This window comes from Bison bison, unplaced genomic scaffold, assembly GCF_000754665.1.
Source record: "Bison bison bison isolate TAMUID 2011002044 unplaced genomic scaffold, Bison_UMD1.0 scf7180017864516, whole genome shotgun sequence".
NCBI classification, from domain to species: Eukaryota; Metazoa; Chordata; class Mammalia; order Artiodactyla; family Bovidae; genus Bison; species Bison bison.
This window is the reverse complement of record NW_011495069.1, coordinates 107,372-120,681: the sequence shown is the minus strand read 5'-3', so window position 1 is coordinate 120,681 and position 13,310 is coordinate 107,372. Positions and strand designations below refer to the sequence as shown.

Below are 13,310 nucleotides of genomic sequence, written 5' to 3'. Positions count from 1 at the left end.
TGGGCTCCAGGCCAACCCCACACACAGGGAAAGGCCGCCCCTGGGGCCTGCGGTGGGCTCAGTCTTTAGGCAGGAAGCAGGGGCTTACACTGGGATCCCTGGGCTACACACCCCATTCTTCAACTGCCCGCAGGCTGGGTGGGGACCCTGGGGACCCTCCCAAGAGGATTTAGCAGACACTGTCATCCATCTGGAGCCCTAAACTCTAAATACCTTGTTTCCTGCTTGATGACAGCTGCCCAGGGTGGGACCCATCGAATCACCTCTGTCATCCAGGTATCCTGACTGCAGCCCCGTGGTGATGCCTGTACCCTTTCCAACTGTTGCTAGGACAGCACTTATTTTATCTCCTCCCCTGAGAAGTCAAAGGATCCATTCCTACTTCTGTGCTGGATTATAAATCACCTCCTTGCTCTTCTGATGTTTCAAAAGCAGCTAGAAATCTGCTTTTTATATGAAGGTTCCTGATATATATATGTTTAATGTTGGCGACTGGGCTTCCCCACGGGCTCAGTGGTAAAGAACCCGCCTGCCAATGCAGGAGACTGGGGTTCAATCCCTGGGTCAGGAAGATCCCCTGGAGAAGGAAATGGTGACCCACTCCAGTGTTCTTGCCTGGAGAATCCTATAGACAGAGGATCCTGGAGGACTGTAGTCCACAGGGTCACAAAGAGCTGGACACCACTGAGCAACGAAACAGCAGCAGCAATGTGGGGACTAATTACGCCCATAAGATTCTAGGCACGTCAGAACACTGTGGGCCACTAGTTTGGTTTTTCCAAAGATTCTGTGAGCTTTTCAATCCAAGATTCCAGTCCTCTGAGTCTTGGATTCTAGGAGTCCATGCAGGAAGTTAGGACCACTTCTCAGACTGAAGAGCTGTGTCTGTGTCTGTGGGGGGGTGGGGGATAGATGCCACCTTGCATGCCCCGGGACCCCCAGAGCCCCCAGCCCCGTGCCCTCCCCGCTCCCCGGCTTCTCACCTGGGGAGGCAGCTGCCGATGAGGATCCGGCCCAGGGGGTACTCCTTGCCCTCCACCACGACTGGCGGGCTGACGTCCAGGTTGCCAAAGGAGTCAAGGCCAGAGACACCGGTAGACTGGATTTCCCGGGTTACATATCCAAAGTCAGGACCCTAGGGGAGAACCAGGAAAATCCACACCCCCCCCGCCAAGGAGGGGTCAGTTTGAACAGGAAGAGACAGCTCTCGGGGTAGGGGCCGAGCGGTGCTCCTGCAGGAATCTACTCCCTAGAAACAACCTCTATTCGATTTTCACAAGGTCTCTCTGTTCCCTGAGCATTGTGCTATTGAAACTCACCCCCCAAAAAAAACGATAGATTCACGCATGGGCATAACTGAGTCACTTTGCTGCAAGCCTGAAACGAGCACAGCACTGCTCATCAGCTGTTCTCCAACAGAAAATTAAACGTTTAAAACATAAGTTCCATTTGGTGAGCGATACCCAAGCCAATAACAGAACCGTAAGTAGAAAATCTCAGATGTTTGGAAATGAGACAACACACTTGTAAAGAACCCGTGGGTCGAAGAAGAATCAAAGGGGAGATCACACCGTATTCTGAAGTGAGAGGTAATAAGCACGCAGCATGTTAAAACCCGTGGGCATTCCAGTAAACAGCATTTCTTGGGAACGACACAGCTCTAAACACATTAGGAAGAGAAAGGGTTGAAAAATCTTCATTTCCATTTCCAGCTAGGAAAAGAATGGCAAATTAAACCTAAAGGAAGTAGAAGAAAGGAAACGATCTAGACAGACCAGAAAGACAGTGTTAGTCACTCAGGCACGACCGACTCTTCGTGACCCCGTGACTGTAGCCCACCAGACTCCTCTGTCCATGGGATTCTCCAGGCAAGAATAATGGAGTGGGTTGCCATGCCCCCCTCCAGGGGATCTTCCCAACCCAGGGATGGAACCCGCATCTCCTGTATCGCAGGCAGAGTTTTTACCATCTGAGCTCCCAGGGTAGAGCAGAGATCGGTGGAAAATACAATGGACTGGTCAAGCCCAGGGCTTGGGGTCAGGCCCTTTGTTGATGCAGACTCAGCCTGCAGGGCTCATGGTCACCTCCCTGGGGACTGACCTCTGACCCGTCTCGGGTGGGGTAACGGCCCTGTTCTGTGTGACCAGGAGCTCCTGGACATCCCTAGTGGAGCCCCCGGGACTCGGGCATTGTCCTGGCCGTGGGGGAGGACGCTAGTAAATCAGCCAAGGCGGGTGCTCTGGGGCAGGGACCCCTCAGAAGGCGGCTTAGCCTAGCGGTCAAGAGCAGGGACCGTGGAGGCGGCCCCTCTGGCTCTACACCTCAGTGCCGCTGCTACCTAGCTCTGTGGTCTCGAGTGCTTAGCCTCTCTGAGCCTCAGTAAGGAGGGAATAATCATAGTACTCGCTCACAGGAGTCCATGTGGATTAAATGAGCAACTGTGAGAAGCTGCGGGGAGGGCCTGGAACTCAGGGCGTGGTCGCTGGAGCGGCTCTTGCCGCCCTCCTGTGCCCAGCAGGCAGCGTGGGGCCTGGCACATAGTAGGTGTTCAGAAAACATCGATTACTGAGTAGAGGCCCCGGCACCCAAGCAGGAGCTGTGCGGGTCCTGAGGATTCGCGCCCTCCAGAGGGCGGTTTGCTCTCCGAGGAGCTGACTCGTCTGTTCACAGCCCCTGGGGGGAGACCAGGGCCCCTCCCAGAACAGGGGTGATTTGCATTTCATCTACATACTCCTCCCCAAGCCTCCCCCTAACTTCCCGCTCGTCAGAGCCCCCCTCCTGCGTCCCTTTGCAGCCCCTGAAGGACTGGGGCCAGGCAAGACTGCGCAGTGGGTCCCGCAGGGGCAGGCACCTACGGTGGCTGCACTCTGCCCTTTGCCACGTACCAGTATCCTCTTATAAGGGAAATCCTTCAGGCCTCTGTTTCGGGGGGAGTCGAAGACCACGGGGAAGGCTTTGTGCGGGGCCTCAGTGTAGCCAAACTCCATCTCATCCTGGGAAGGCGAGAGAAAAAGGCCTCTGTGACCACCTCGGTCTCGCATTGAGAAGGGGCTAGCGCCCCAGGCCCGGGATGGGCAGGGCAGCAGACCTTCCCCAAGACCTCGAGCGGGCAGGAGGTCCCTTGGGGACCCAGCTGGGGGAGGGCTCTGCCTGAGCCAGAGGCCCCGGGGGGGAGCAGGACACACCGAGCGGTGCCGGCCGTGGGAGGAGAGGGCTCCCCCAGGCCGCGCGCCCACCCCGAGTCCTGGTGGCCGACCCAGCTTCTCTAGGGAGACGGAAGCTGGGCGAGAGCCGCAGAGGCCGCTCCCCGAAGCCAGGGTGGGGGACGGGGCTTGGGCTGCCCCCCCCGCGCCCAGGGCTGCTCCTCGCCCACCTGGATCCAGCGGTCATTTCGGTTCTCAACCCGAGGGCAGATCATCAGCTTGCAGCTGGCTTTCCGCACCAGATCAGACATGTCACTCAGAAACTGCGCATTCGGGCCATGAGAGTCTAGGACACTGCAAATCACAGGAGAGGGCAGGGAAGCGGGGCTGCTGACGGCAGCCTTGGGGGTGGACGGAGGGGCCTGGGTGCCGTCCATGCTGGGCTGGGGGGGCCACCCTCGGCTCCACACACAGCCCCGCGCTGGAGAGGCTCGTGGGCGAGAGACAGAGACGGACCACGTCCCCAGATGCCATCAGGCAGGAGTGATGGGGAGGGGCAGGCCCGGGGCTCTGGGCCCTGCTGAGGAGACCAGGGACTGAGTCTCACGGCCACGGGGACAGTGAGGGGGAGGCGCCCATTTCCTCCTGTCTCTCACGACTGGCCTCAACAAAGGCGAGTCAGCAAAGCGAAAGAAAGGGCCCCCTCCTGTCTGAACACCTGAGCCGGCTCTCCAGAGCAGACCCGTCTGACCACAGCCTTCCTTTTGACTTAAGCTCCCAGCCGTCTGCAGCCCTTTCGGTGGTCTGACCGCCTCTGCAGGGCCCTGGAGTAGTCGTGCCAGTCCAGGCTGCCCTGCCCATCCAGGGGCTTGACAAGGATTCTGAGAGATGGCAGAAGGACCAGGGACCCAGGGGTGGCCGGGACTCACAGACGGTCCTGGAAGCTGAATTCTCACGTGCTCTGCAGGCCCAGGGACACAGCCAGCTCAGAGGGAGGCTGGGACTCCTGCTGCCCCCAGGAACCTGAACAGGGCCTGGCCCCTCTGCCTGGAATAAACCCAGGATGTTCCGGGACTACTACAGGCAGGGCAGGGTAAGGATGGGGAGCTGGAGCTGGGGCCTTGGCTGCTCAGAGCCGGTGGGCTGATGGCCCAGACAGCTCACTGCGTCTGTCACCCAGGTGTGCCCACGGGGGCCCTCGGTGAGCCCGGCCGGCGAGCGTGCAGGGCCAAGCCGGTACCGCGCTCTGCTCCTGTCTCTGGGAGTCCAGAGGGGACAGGAGAGCGGGAGGGAGAGGCCTCACCTGCACACATACAGCTCCAGGGGGGGCTGGGTGTTGGGGGTCATGATCCAGGGGGCCACGCGGAAGGCCACGGTGTCTGTGAAGAGGGGCACCTCAGGCAGGGTCTGGGGGGAGAATGGGGACTCAGTGGGTCCCGCAGGGAGCCCCACCAGGCCTCGGGAGCCCCAGCCCCCAGCCTCCCAGCCCTGGAGCTTCCGGCTGGGCCCTGAAGCTCCCTGAGCCCGTCTCCGCCCCCAGCCCCACCTACCTTGGTGTCTACCAGGCTGACGCTGAGGGAGACCAGCCCCAAGAAATTAGCATCGGGAAAGCTGAGCCCCTCCACATAGAGGCCGATCTTCCGCTCCCCGGGCTGACGGGCCACTGCGTAGGACAGGTGCTGGGGCCCCAGCACCTGCTCATAGTCCAGGAGGGAATTCCCACCTAGGGAGACCCGAATCAGCACGGGGGCCAGGCTGGCGCAGGGTCATGTGATAGCCAGGGGCACTCACTGTCACGGTAACTCCGGCTGCCCAGCGCTGACGCAGGGGTGTGGGGCATGGGACAGGAGACCCGAGGCCAGGAACGCAGGTGCAGAGCCAGCGACTCGGGCTCCTCCCCAGCAGTGTCGAGTGCTAGCTGCGTGACCTCAGCTCAATGACTCAACCTCTCTGAGCCTCAGTTCCTCATCTGTAAAATGGGCTAACATTACGTTTCTCACGAGGTCAGTGCAAGCTTTACATCGGACAAGGAAATAAAAGCAGCTGGCCCCGAAGGTGGAAACAAGCCAAATGTCCATCCACGGATGAAGGGATAAACAGAATGCCCACACGGCATGTCCTTCATCCATAAAAGGAATGTAGTACCGATTACCGATAAGTGCTACAGCACAGACGAGCCTTGAGGACACTATAGTAGCTGAAAGAACACGGTGAAAGGCAAACACGGTATGATCCCATCTGTAGGAGACGCACAGCACGAGGACGTCCATAGGGACAGAAAGGAGGTTAGCGGTGGCCTAGGGCTGGGGATTGGCTGGCGCTAGTGGTAAAGAACCCACCTGTCAACCCAGGAGACATGAGAGGCAGGGTTCAATCCCTGGGTCGGGAAGGTGCCCTGGAGGAGGGAACGGCAACCCCCTCCAGTATTCTGGCCTGGAGAATCGCACAGACAGAGGAGCCTAGTGGGCTACAGTCCATGGGGTCACAAAGAGTCGGATGCAGCACAGGGATGGGGGTTGGGGGATGTGACTCTCGCTGGTTAATCGCTCAGGCGTGTCCGACTCTTTTGTGATTCAACGGACTGTAGCCCATCAGGTGGAATTCTCCAGGCCAGAATACTGGAGTGGGTAGACTTTCCATTCTCCAGGGCGTCTTCCCAACCCAGGATCGAGCTCAGATCTGCATCGCAGGCAGATTCTTTACCATCTGAGCCACCAGGGAATGTCACTAAATTGTTTACTTGAAAATGGTTATTTTTATTTTCTGTGAATGTCGTCTCAATTTTTTAAACAAAGCTCCTGGCGCTGAGCAGTTCTGGCCCGTCTCCTTTCCCGGCCCCCGAGGGTCGTCTGGGAGGCGGTACCCTAGCGTGTTCTTACGGCAGGAAGGCTTGTCAGCTCACCTACGGACACAGAGCTTATGTTCTGCAATCGCAGTAAGTATTTCCAAGCCAGACCCCTCCCTAACTTTCCAGCACTGGTGCAGAGAAGAAGCATTCTGGCTCCTGCTGGAATTCAGCTGCAATGAGTTCTGAGTCAGTCTGAACAGACAGTGAAGAGGAAGAAGGAAGAGGTAGGAAGGTCTCTTGCTATTTATAAAAACGAGTAAGGTCACCTCAGGGTTAAGGATTGGTTTTGTTCTGTTCTAAGCCACATAGTTTGATTAATAAACTCTCCGGCAGCATAACTGGATTCCAAAGGCAGGGCTGGGCCTTGGCTTGCTGCTCCCCGCCCCCACCTCACCCAGCCTGGACAGCACTTGTCATGCCTTGAGAGCTCAATCTGTACTGACTCAGCAGAGGAGGGATGGGGTCGGGGGGAGGGCCAGGGCCGTGGAAACAAGAGGGGCTTTGGTGCCCAAAGAGACTGACTTGGAATGCCTGCTCCACTCCCAACTGGTTGTGTAAACTCAGAGCAGTGAATTCACATGTCTGAGCCTCAGTTTTCCCCTCTGTAAAATGGGTCTAGCTTGGGACCCTCTTCCTTGGGCCATGGATCCTGTTGTGATGCAGTGGCTGCTTTTAAGTGGTAGTGAGAATTACAAAATGATGATGGAAGAAGGGAGAGATGTGGATAAGAGAAAAAAGAAATGATTTGGGAAGCAGAGGCTGGAGCAGGGAGGGAAGAGGCCCCTCCAGGCCACTCACCCCGGGCGCAGAAGACCCGCATTCTTTTGGAATCAGAAGGTGGCACGTTCAAGACCAGCTTGTAGCTCTCAAAGAGTGCATCAGGGGCATCGCAGGTCAGCACCACTGGGGACATGTCCTGCAGGTCTGGAGAGCGTGGTCCCTGTGAGACAGCCGTGCGCCGCCCCCCGCGCCATCCCGGGCAGCCCGTCCCGTCTGTTGCTCACCATCCCGCGAGGCCAGCTGGGTGTCGGTGAGGTCCGTCCCTACGGACCTGAGGCTGTCCCGGTCGCAGTTCACCAGCAGGACAGCCCCATAGCCCTCAGGGCCCCAGCGCCAGCGTTCCTGTGCAAAACGAGAGGCCTTAGGGCCAGCGGGACCCAGCAGTCTCTGGGAAGGGGTTCTGGACATGGCTGGAGCTGTCTGCCTTGTTAGCTTGGAGACTTTTGTATTCCAGGTTTACTTGAAGATTTAAAGAGGGATAATAGATTTGGAGCCCTCCAGCTCTCCAGACCCAGAGTCACTCCATGCTTGTTCAGCGAGCAACCTGAGCACCCGTACACGGCAGCCCCTCCCAACCGCCGCCCGCAAAAGGAGGGGGCAGCTCCAAGCCCAGAAGTGGCCTCTGCCAGGCTCTCCAGTCCTGGCCCTGCCTGGGGGCCGAGACGCCTCGCCCTGACCTCGGGAGGGTGAGAGAACTACTGGGACTCTCCCCACCCGGGTCCTCTCCGGGGCCTGTCCCAGTGGTCCCTGATGTGCACTTGTGATCCTGCAGGCCCTACAAGGAGGATGGAGCTGACAGGTGGGGAAGAGGGCTGGAGCCCTGCCTCTGTGACCGAAGCTCTTCCTGACCTGCCTCTGCTTTGTTCTCACAGACTCTGCAAGTCAGAGTTTATTTTCCCCATTTACAGAAGAGGGAAAGAGGCTCTGGGGGGGTGAACCCTAAGTCACAGAGGTGGGATTCAAACTTGGGTCTGGGGGACCTCACAGGACCACTGCTAACCTACATGGCACGCTTGTCCACCCCCTCTGTATCAGGGCCCAAGACACGCTTTGCATCCCAGGCCGCACTCACTGCCTTGCTCAGCAGCCTTGTGCAGTGAGCAGCCTGCACACCCATCCAGGGAGGTCCTGCCCCCTCTTGTCCACAGAGGACCTCAGGCTTCCTCCCTGGGGTCCTTCCCCACAAATTTTACTTTCTATCCTTCCAGGATAGCCTTCAGATACTTCCTGTGGGATAATGCCCGGAGCCCACCCCACCCTCTCTCTCTTCGGAATCTAACCAGGGTAGTCCATGCCGCCTCCTCTACCGGAAGTCTTCATTCAGCCATTTGACAACCTTTTATGAAGCACCTATCATGCTTAGGGGTCCAAACACAGCCCAGGAAATAGAAAAGACCTCAAGCAAAAGATCCCAGGTGTAGGGTGGCACCAGAGAGACCCAGAGAGGGTAAGCTGTTTTCCAGGAGTCACACAGCACTCTGATCACACAGTGTCAGGCCCACTCATGCTGATTGGAAGTCCTCAGATGGCTTCCCCACACTGCTGGATACACAGAGCCCAGGAATCCATCACCCTTCTGGAGGCAGAGCCGTCCCACCCTAGGACCACCCCCAGGTCTGCCTGTCGACCCTGCCGTCTTGGGACAGCTAGAGGAGGCCCACCTTGTCGGCTTGGCTCCTTTTCACATTGCCCGTGCGGCCAGTGTCAGCGTCGAGGGAGATGTCTGAAAAGAGATGGTGAGGGGTTACCTGGGCTCCCCGGTCCCCCGTCCCACCATAGCGTCCAGGTTGGGGCAAGCTTTGACCCCTCCCCAAGCCCAGGAGAGCCGGGCAGCCCTGTTCTGGGGACCACACCCAATGCCTGGGAGGCCCACCCCTGTGGCTCTGGGTTTTGAGGGACCCAAGCCTTGGGCTCTTGACTTTCTCACTCGTCTGCATGCCCTGAATTGCTAGCCCTTGGGGGGCCCTGACTCTGGAGGCCAGGACGAGGCCTGAGCTTCCAGCTGCTGGCTCCGCAGTTAGGGCCGCTGCCAGGGATCTGGCTGAACGCAGCATGCAGGTCCCCACGTTTAGTGACGAGCCTTGAGGCCCGGGGACTCTGGATGGAGGAGGCCTGCTGTGGTCTGGCTGGAGACCCATGGGCCGTGCAGTTTCTAGGTTCCTGTGGCTGTGAGCACAGCTGGGGCTCCGGCGCTGGGGGTCTGGAGCAGACGGGTGGCCTCTGAAGACGCCAAGCTCCTCGGTGGACGAGGAAGATGGCCATGAGCCTCCCTAAGCCCCTCAAGCAGCCAGCGTGGCGGGGAAAGGGCAGGGGCCGAGTTGGACCAGATGCGGGACTCACCGGCGCCTGTGAGGTAGAGCACGCTGTGGCCCAGGGCCCCGCGCGCCGGCTGCCCGAAGTAGGAGATCTTCACCTGCGGGGACACGGGCAGCCCTCAGCGGGCACGGCCAGGCCTGCGGGGATGGCTGAGGCGGGGGGCGGAGGGGACACCCCAAGGGCCCTGTGTAGATGGGGGATGGGGGCCCTGGCTGCTCCCTGCTGGTGAAGGCCCGGGGCCCACGGGCTCTGCGCCCGGACCCAGAGCCACTTTCTCCAGCTGGAGAGAGCGGATGCCTCCCTGGCTCCCAGAGCTGGGCTGAGGGGCCAGGAGGGCCAGACAGAGTGGGGGCAGGTCCCCAGCGGGGGCAGCCGGACCCTTAGGAATCCATGGGGAGGTCAGGGAGAAAGAATGAGGGAAGGGGCAGTCATCACCAGTCACTCGGGCAAGGTAATCAGTCTCCCTAAGCCTCTGTTTCTTCATCTGTAAAATGGGAACAACGACCCTTCCCACCCCACGATCGCAGCCCATGCTCACAGAGCTTTCCCCATGGCCCAGAGTCCATGCAAAGGGCTCGACCTGGGCCTCTACGAGAGCCCCCAGGCTGGGTCCAGTAGTCGGGGCTCAGAGGGGGAGTCTGAGCTCCAGGGCCCCTGCTCTCAACAGCTGCACGGCCCTCACTTTCCCCGTGTCACTGGAGAAAAAGCTGAATCAGTGAGTCTGGGGTCACTGTGTGTGTGGCAGGCGCCTGGGGGCGAGTGAGAAGGCGTTGTGTTGTCTGTGAGAGAGGTTTCCCGCTTCCTTAGGTGGGAGACACGCACGCATCCAGGTATGCTCCTATGTCCGATGCATGCGTGTATGTGTGTGCTCGGCTGTTGCTGAGGACGCCTGTCTGCATGGGAGTGGGCAGGGCCTGTTTGGGGTCGGTGTGGAGCTGGGATCCAAGCAGGTGTCTGTGAACTTGAGGGGGCTAGCAGGCAGGCTGTGCATTTATGGGAGTGTCCATTCCTGCGTGTGTGGGTGCTGGCGTGGGTGGGTTCACAGGCTTAGGTGTCTATGGCTCGTTTCGGGATGTGTCCTGGGTGTGGATTTGGGTGTCGTAGCCTCGTGGGGCTGGCTGACTAGGGTGGTGTGTGAATGGGGTGTGCTTTGTCGGGGGCTCTGACCTTCTGCAGGGAAGGGACCTCTTACCTTGAGGTCATTTAAAGCCTTACTGGCTGCATCCACCGATATGACCACTTCCACGCTGGCATCCAGGGGCCAGTAGACCCTGCCCGTGGGCTCTGTCACCCGCGCTGGGTCATAGACCATGAAGATCTTCACCCCGGAGCTCCCAGAAACTCCAAAGTTTTCAGCACCCTCAGGCACATCACTGACAGAAAAGAGAGAGGGGAGCGTCGTGGGTGCAGAAGAGACCAGCAAGGTAGGGGGTGCTGCCAGGCGATGCAGACAGCAGCCCCATGGCTGGGGTGGGGCGTGGGGGGTGCCCCTGGCCAGGAGACCAAACTGGTTAGGCCCCAGGGCGCCATCCCAGCTCTCCACTGATGCCCACATGACCTGCCCTGAGCCCATCACCCCCTGGCCTCAGTCTCCCCATCTGCAACACGAAGGGCTTGGAGCAGAGCAAGGCCGCAGAGCTTTGTTTCAGGGGCAGAGTTGTTTCCGCGGACCTTGAATGGAGCCCTGGGCAGAAGGTGGACAGAAGGGGCCTGATGGTGACGCCAAATCATAGTGTTTAACCCTTCCGCTCCCGTAGCGGCCCCTGAAACTCCAGAGCGCAGAGACGGAACCCCTCTGGACAACCCCAGCCCCACCCCTCTCCTGAAACTTCTAGCTCTGATGCTTCCAAACTCTCCAACCCAATGGGAAACCCACCTCTCACGTCCTCTGCTGCCATCCCTGGCCCCTTAGAGTCCTAGACAGCTTCCTCGGCCCGCCTGCACGTGCTCAAGTCTGTTCCCCAACGAACAGAGCACGCTCTTCCTGTGCTCAGAAGCGCTGGTCCCAGCCACACGCAGCATCGTCTCGGACGGCACACGAGGCCCTCCTGGTCAGCCCTCTCCCACCTGCAGCCCCTGCCCACTCCCGGGGCCTGCTCTTCCCCACTCGCTCTGCTCAGGCCTCGCTGACCTTCCCGATGTTCCCTGAAGCTGCCAGGCTGTCCTGCCTCAGGGCCTTTGCACTGGTTGTTCCCTCTGCAGAAAACGCTTTTCCTGCAGATCCCACTAGGCTCCCTCCCTTACCCTCTTCAGGGCTCAAATGTCGCCTTCTCAGTGAGGCCACCCCCCCAACCTACCACTCTGTGTAATGCTACACCTTTCCTCATCTCCTCTTCCACTCCCCTTACCTCTGTCATTCTGTTCTGATTCTTTTTTTAAAAAATATTTCTATTTATCTATTTAGTTGTGGTATGTGGGGTCTTAGTTCCCCAGCCATGGATTGAACCTGGGCCCCCTGTATTGGGAGTGCAGAGTCTTAGCCGCTGGACCGCCAGGGAAGTCCCTCTGTTCTGATTCTTAATCACACCGTTAGTCGCTCAGTCTTGTCCGACTCTTTGGTGACCCCGTGGACTGTAGCCCGCCAGGCTCCTCTGTCCATGGCATTCTCCAGGCAAGAATAATGGAGTGGGTTGCTATTCTCTGCTCCAGGGCATCTTCCTCACCCAGGGATCGAACCCAGGTCTCCTGCACTGCAGGCGGGTTCTTTGCCATCTGAGCCCCCAGGGAAACCCCAGTCAGACAGTTATGTGTTGCTCGTCTGTCCTGCTAGGAGCTCAGGTCCCTGAGGGCACGGAATTTTGTCTGTTTTGCTCGTTGCTGCAGCCCAGAATCTGTAACAGTGTTCGGCTTGTAGTCTTTCTCATAAACACTTGTTGAATCAATGAATGGACTCAGTTTTCCCTACTCCGCCAGGGCATTCAGGCCCCTCTCTACCCGGCAGTGCAGCGCTTGACTGACGCCAGAGCCCAGTGCAAACTTCTCCTGTTCCCCTGACGCCCCGCAGCCACCTGGTAGCCCAGAACTCAGGGCTCCAGAAAGGGCGGGTCGTGGAGCCCCTGGTGTGCCAGCCCCAGGCAGGGGCACCCCTCTTCTGGGCCTGCACGCTGCTTCTCACACCACAGCTGCTCCCAGCCACAGCAGAGAGGGGCCGGTCTTCTGGACCAAAGACCCAGAGGGGTGCTCTGCAAACTCGGGCTGCAGAGCACCTGAAGCCAAGCCGGCGGGGCCTCCGAGGGCGTACCTGTCCTTCCTTGCTCCCTGAGTGACCCTGTGCTGTGCGGCCCCCTCTGCCGTCCCTGGGGGAGGCCCCAGGTTTCCGTGAGGCCCTTGGCCGTGTAGAGTGCACTCTAGAGGGGAGATGGACAAGGGAACTGCATGCCAAGCTTCTCCACCGCCATCCCCCAAGAGCCATCAGCCTCAAGGCCACCACCCAAGGTCAAGGCCACGTGCAGATGTCCACCCGACTGCCAGAGGGGTCCTTCAATACAGCTCCTGTCTCCATTCTTTCCCGGACTCCTGAGAACCCAGCCAATGTAAACTCCCCTGGAGAAAACAGACAGGCCTCCCTAATCCCCAGCGTGGCCACTTAGTCCCCACAAAGCACAGGGCCCGGTGACAGTGGTGGTGACGGTCGTGGCTCCAATAACCCCTGGTCCCACGCAGGGTCTGGAGCACCGATGTACATCACAGCCCACAAGGCGGCTACTATTCTCCTTGCTGTAAAGATGAAGCTGGAGCGAGGGGCTGCCCCGGCCGTCCAGTGGTTAAGAGCCTGCGGGCCGACGCAGGCGCCACGGGCTTGGTTCCCGGCCCGGGAGAATCCCGTGTGCCGCTTCAAAGCCATTAAGCCCGTGCTGTGCCCCAAGAGACTAGGGATCTCTTCAAGAAAATCAGAGATACCAAAGGAACATTTCATGCAAAGATGGGCTCGATAAAGGACAGAAATGGTGTGGACCTAACAGAAGCAGAAGATATTAAGAAGAGATGGCAAGAATACACAGAAGAACTGTACAAAAAAGATCTTCACGACCCAGATAATCACGATGGTGTGATCACTGACCTAGAGCCAGACATCCTGGAATGTGAAATCAAGTGGGCCTTAGAAAGCATCACTGTGAACAAAGCTAGTGGAGGTGATGGAATTCCAGTTGAGCTATTCCAAATCCTGAAAGATGATGCTGTGAAAGTGCTGCACTCAATATGCCAGCAAATTTGGAAAACTC

At 58.8% G+C, this 13,310-nt stretch overlaps 1 protein-coding gene across 1 annotated transcript in view; it reads right to left on the bottom strand.

The window, feature by feature from the left end:
• Positions 1-13,310, bottom strand: part of PADI1 (peptidyl arginine deiminase, type I) — a 44,503-nt gene that overhangs the window by 12,709 nt on the left and 18,484 nt on the right. Inside the window, exons 2-11 of the mRNA XM_010829928.1 lie at positions 10,280-10,460; positions 9,112-9,184; positions 8,433-8,494; positions 6,996-7,113; positions 6,790-6,915; positions 4,694-4,866; positions 4,447-4,550; positions 3,374-3,497; positions 2,886-2,993; positions 984-1,135 (exon numbers count right to left, since the gene is read on the bottom strand). Of these exons, the coding sequence (XP_010828230.1) occupies positions 984-1,135; positions 2,886-2,993; positions 3,374-3,497; positions 4,447-4,550; positions 4,694-4,866; positions 6,790-6,915; positions 6,996-7,113; positions 8,433-8,494; positions 9,112-9,184; positions 10,280-10,460 (1,221 nt within the window). The remainder of the gene's footprint in view (positions 1-983; positions 1,136-2,885; positions 2,994-3,373; positions 3,498-4,446; positions 4,551-4,693; positions 4,867-6,789; positions 6,916-6,995; positions 7,114-8,432; positions 8,495-9,111; positions 9,185-10,279; positions 10,461-13,310) is intronic.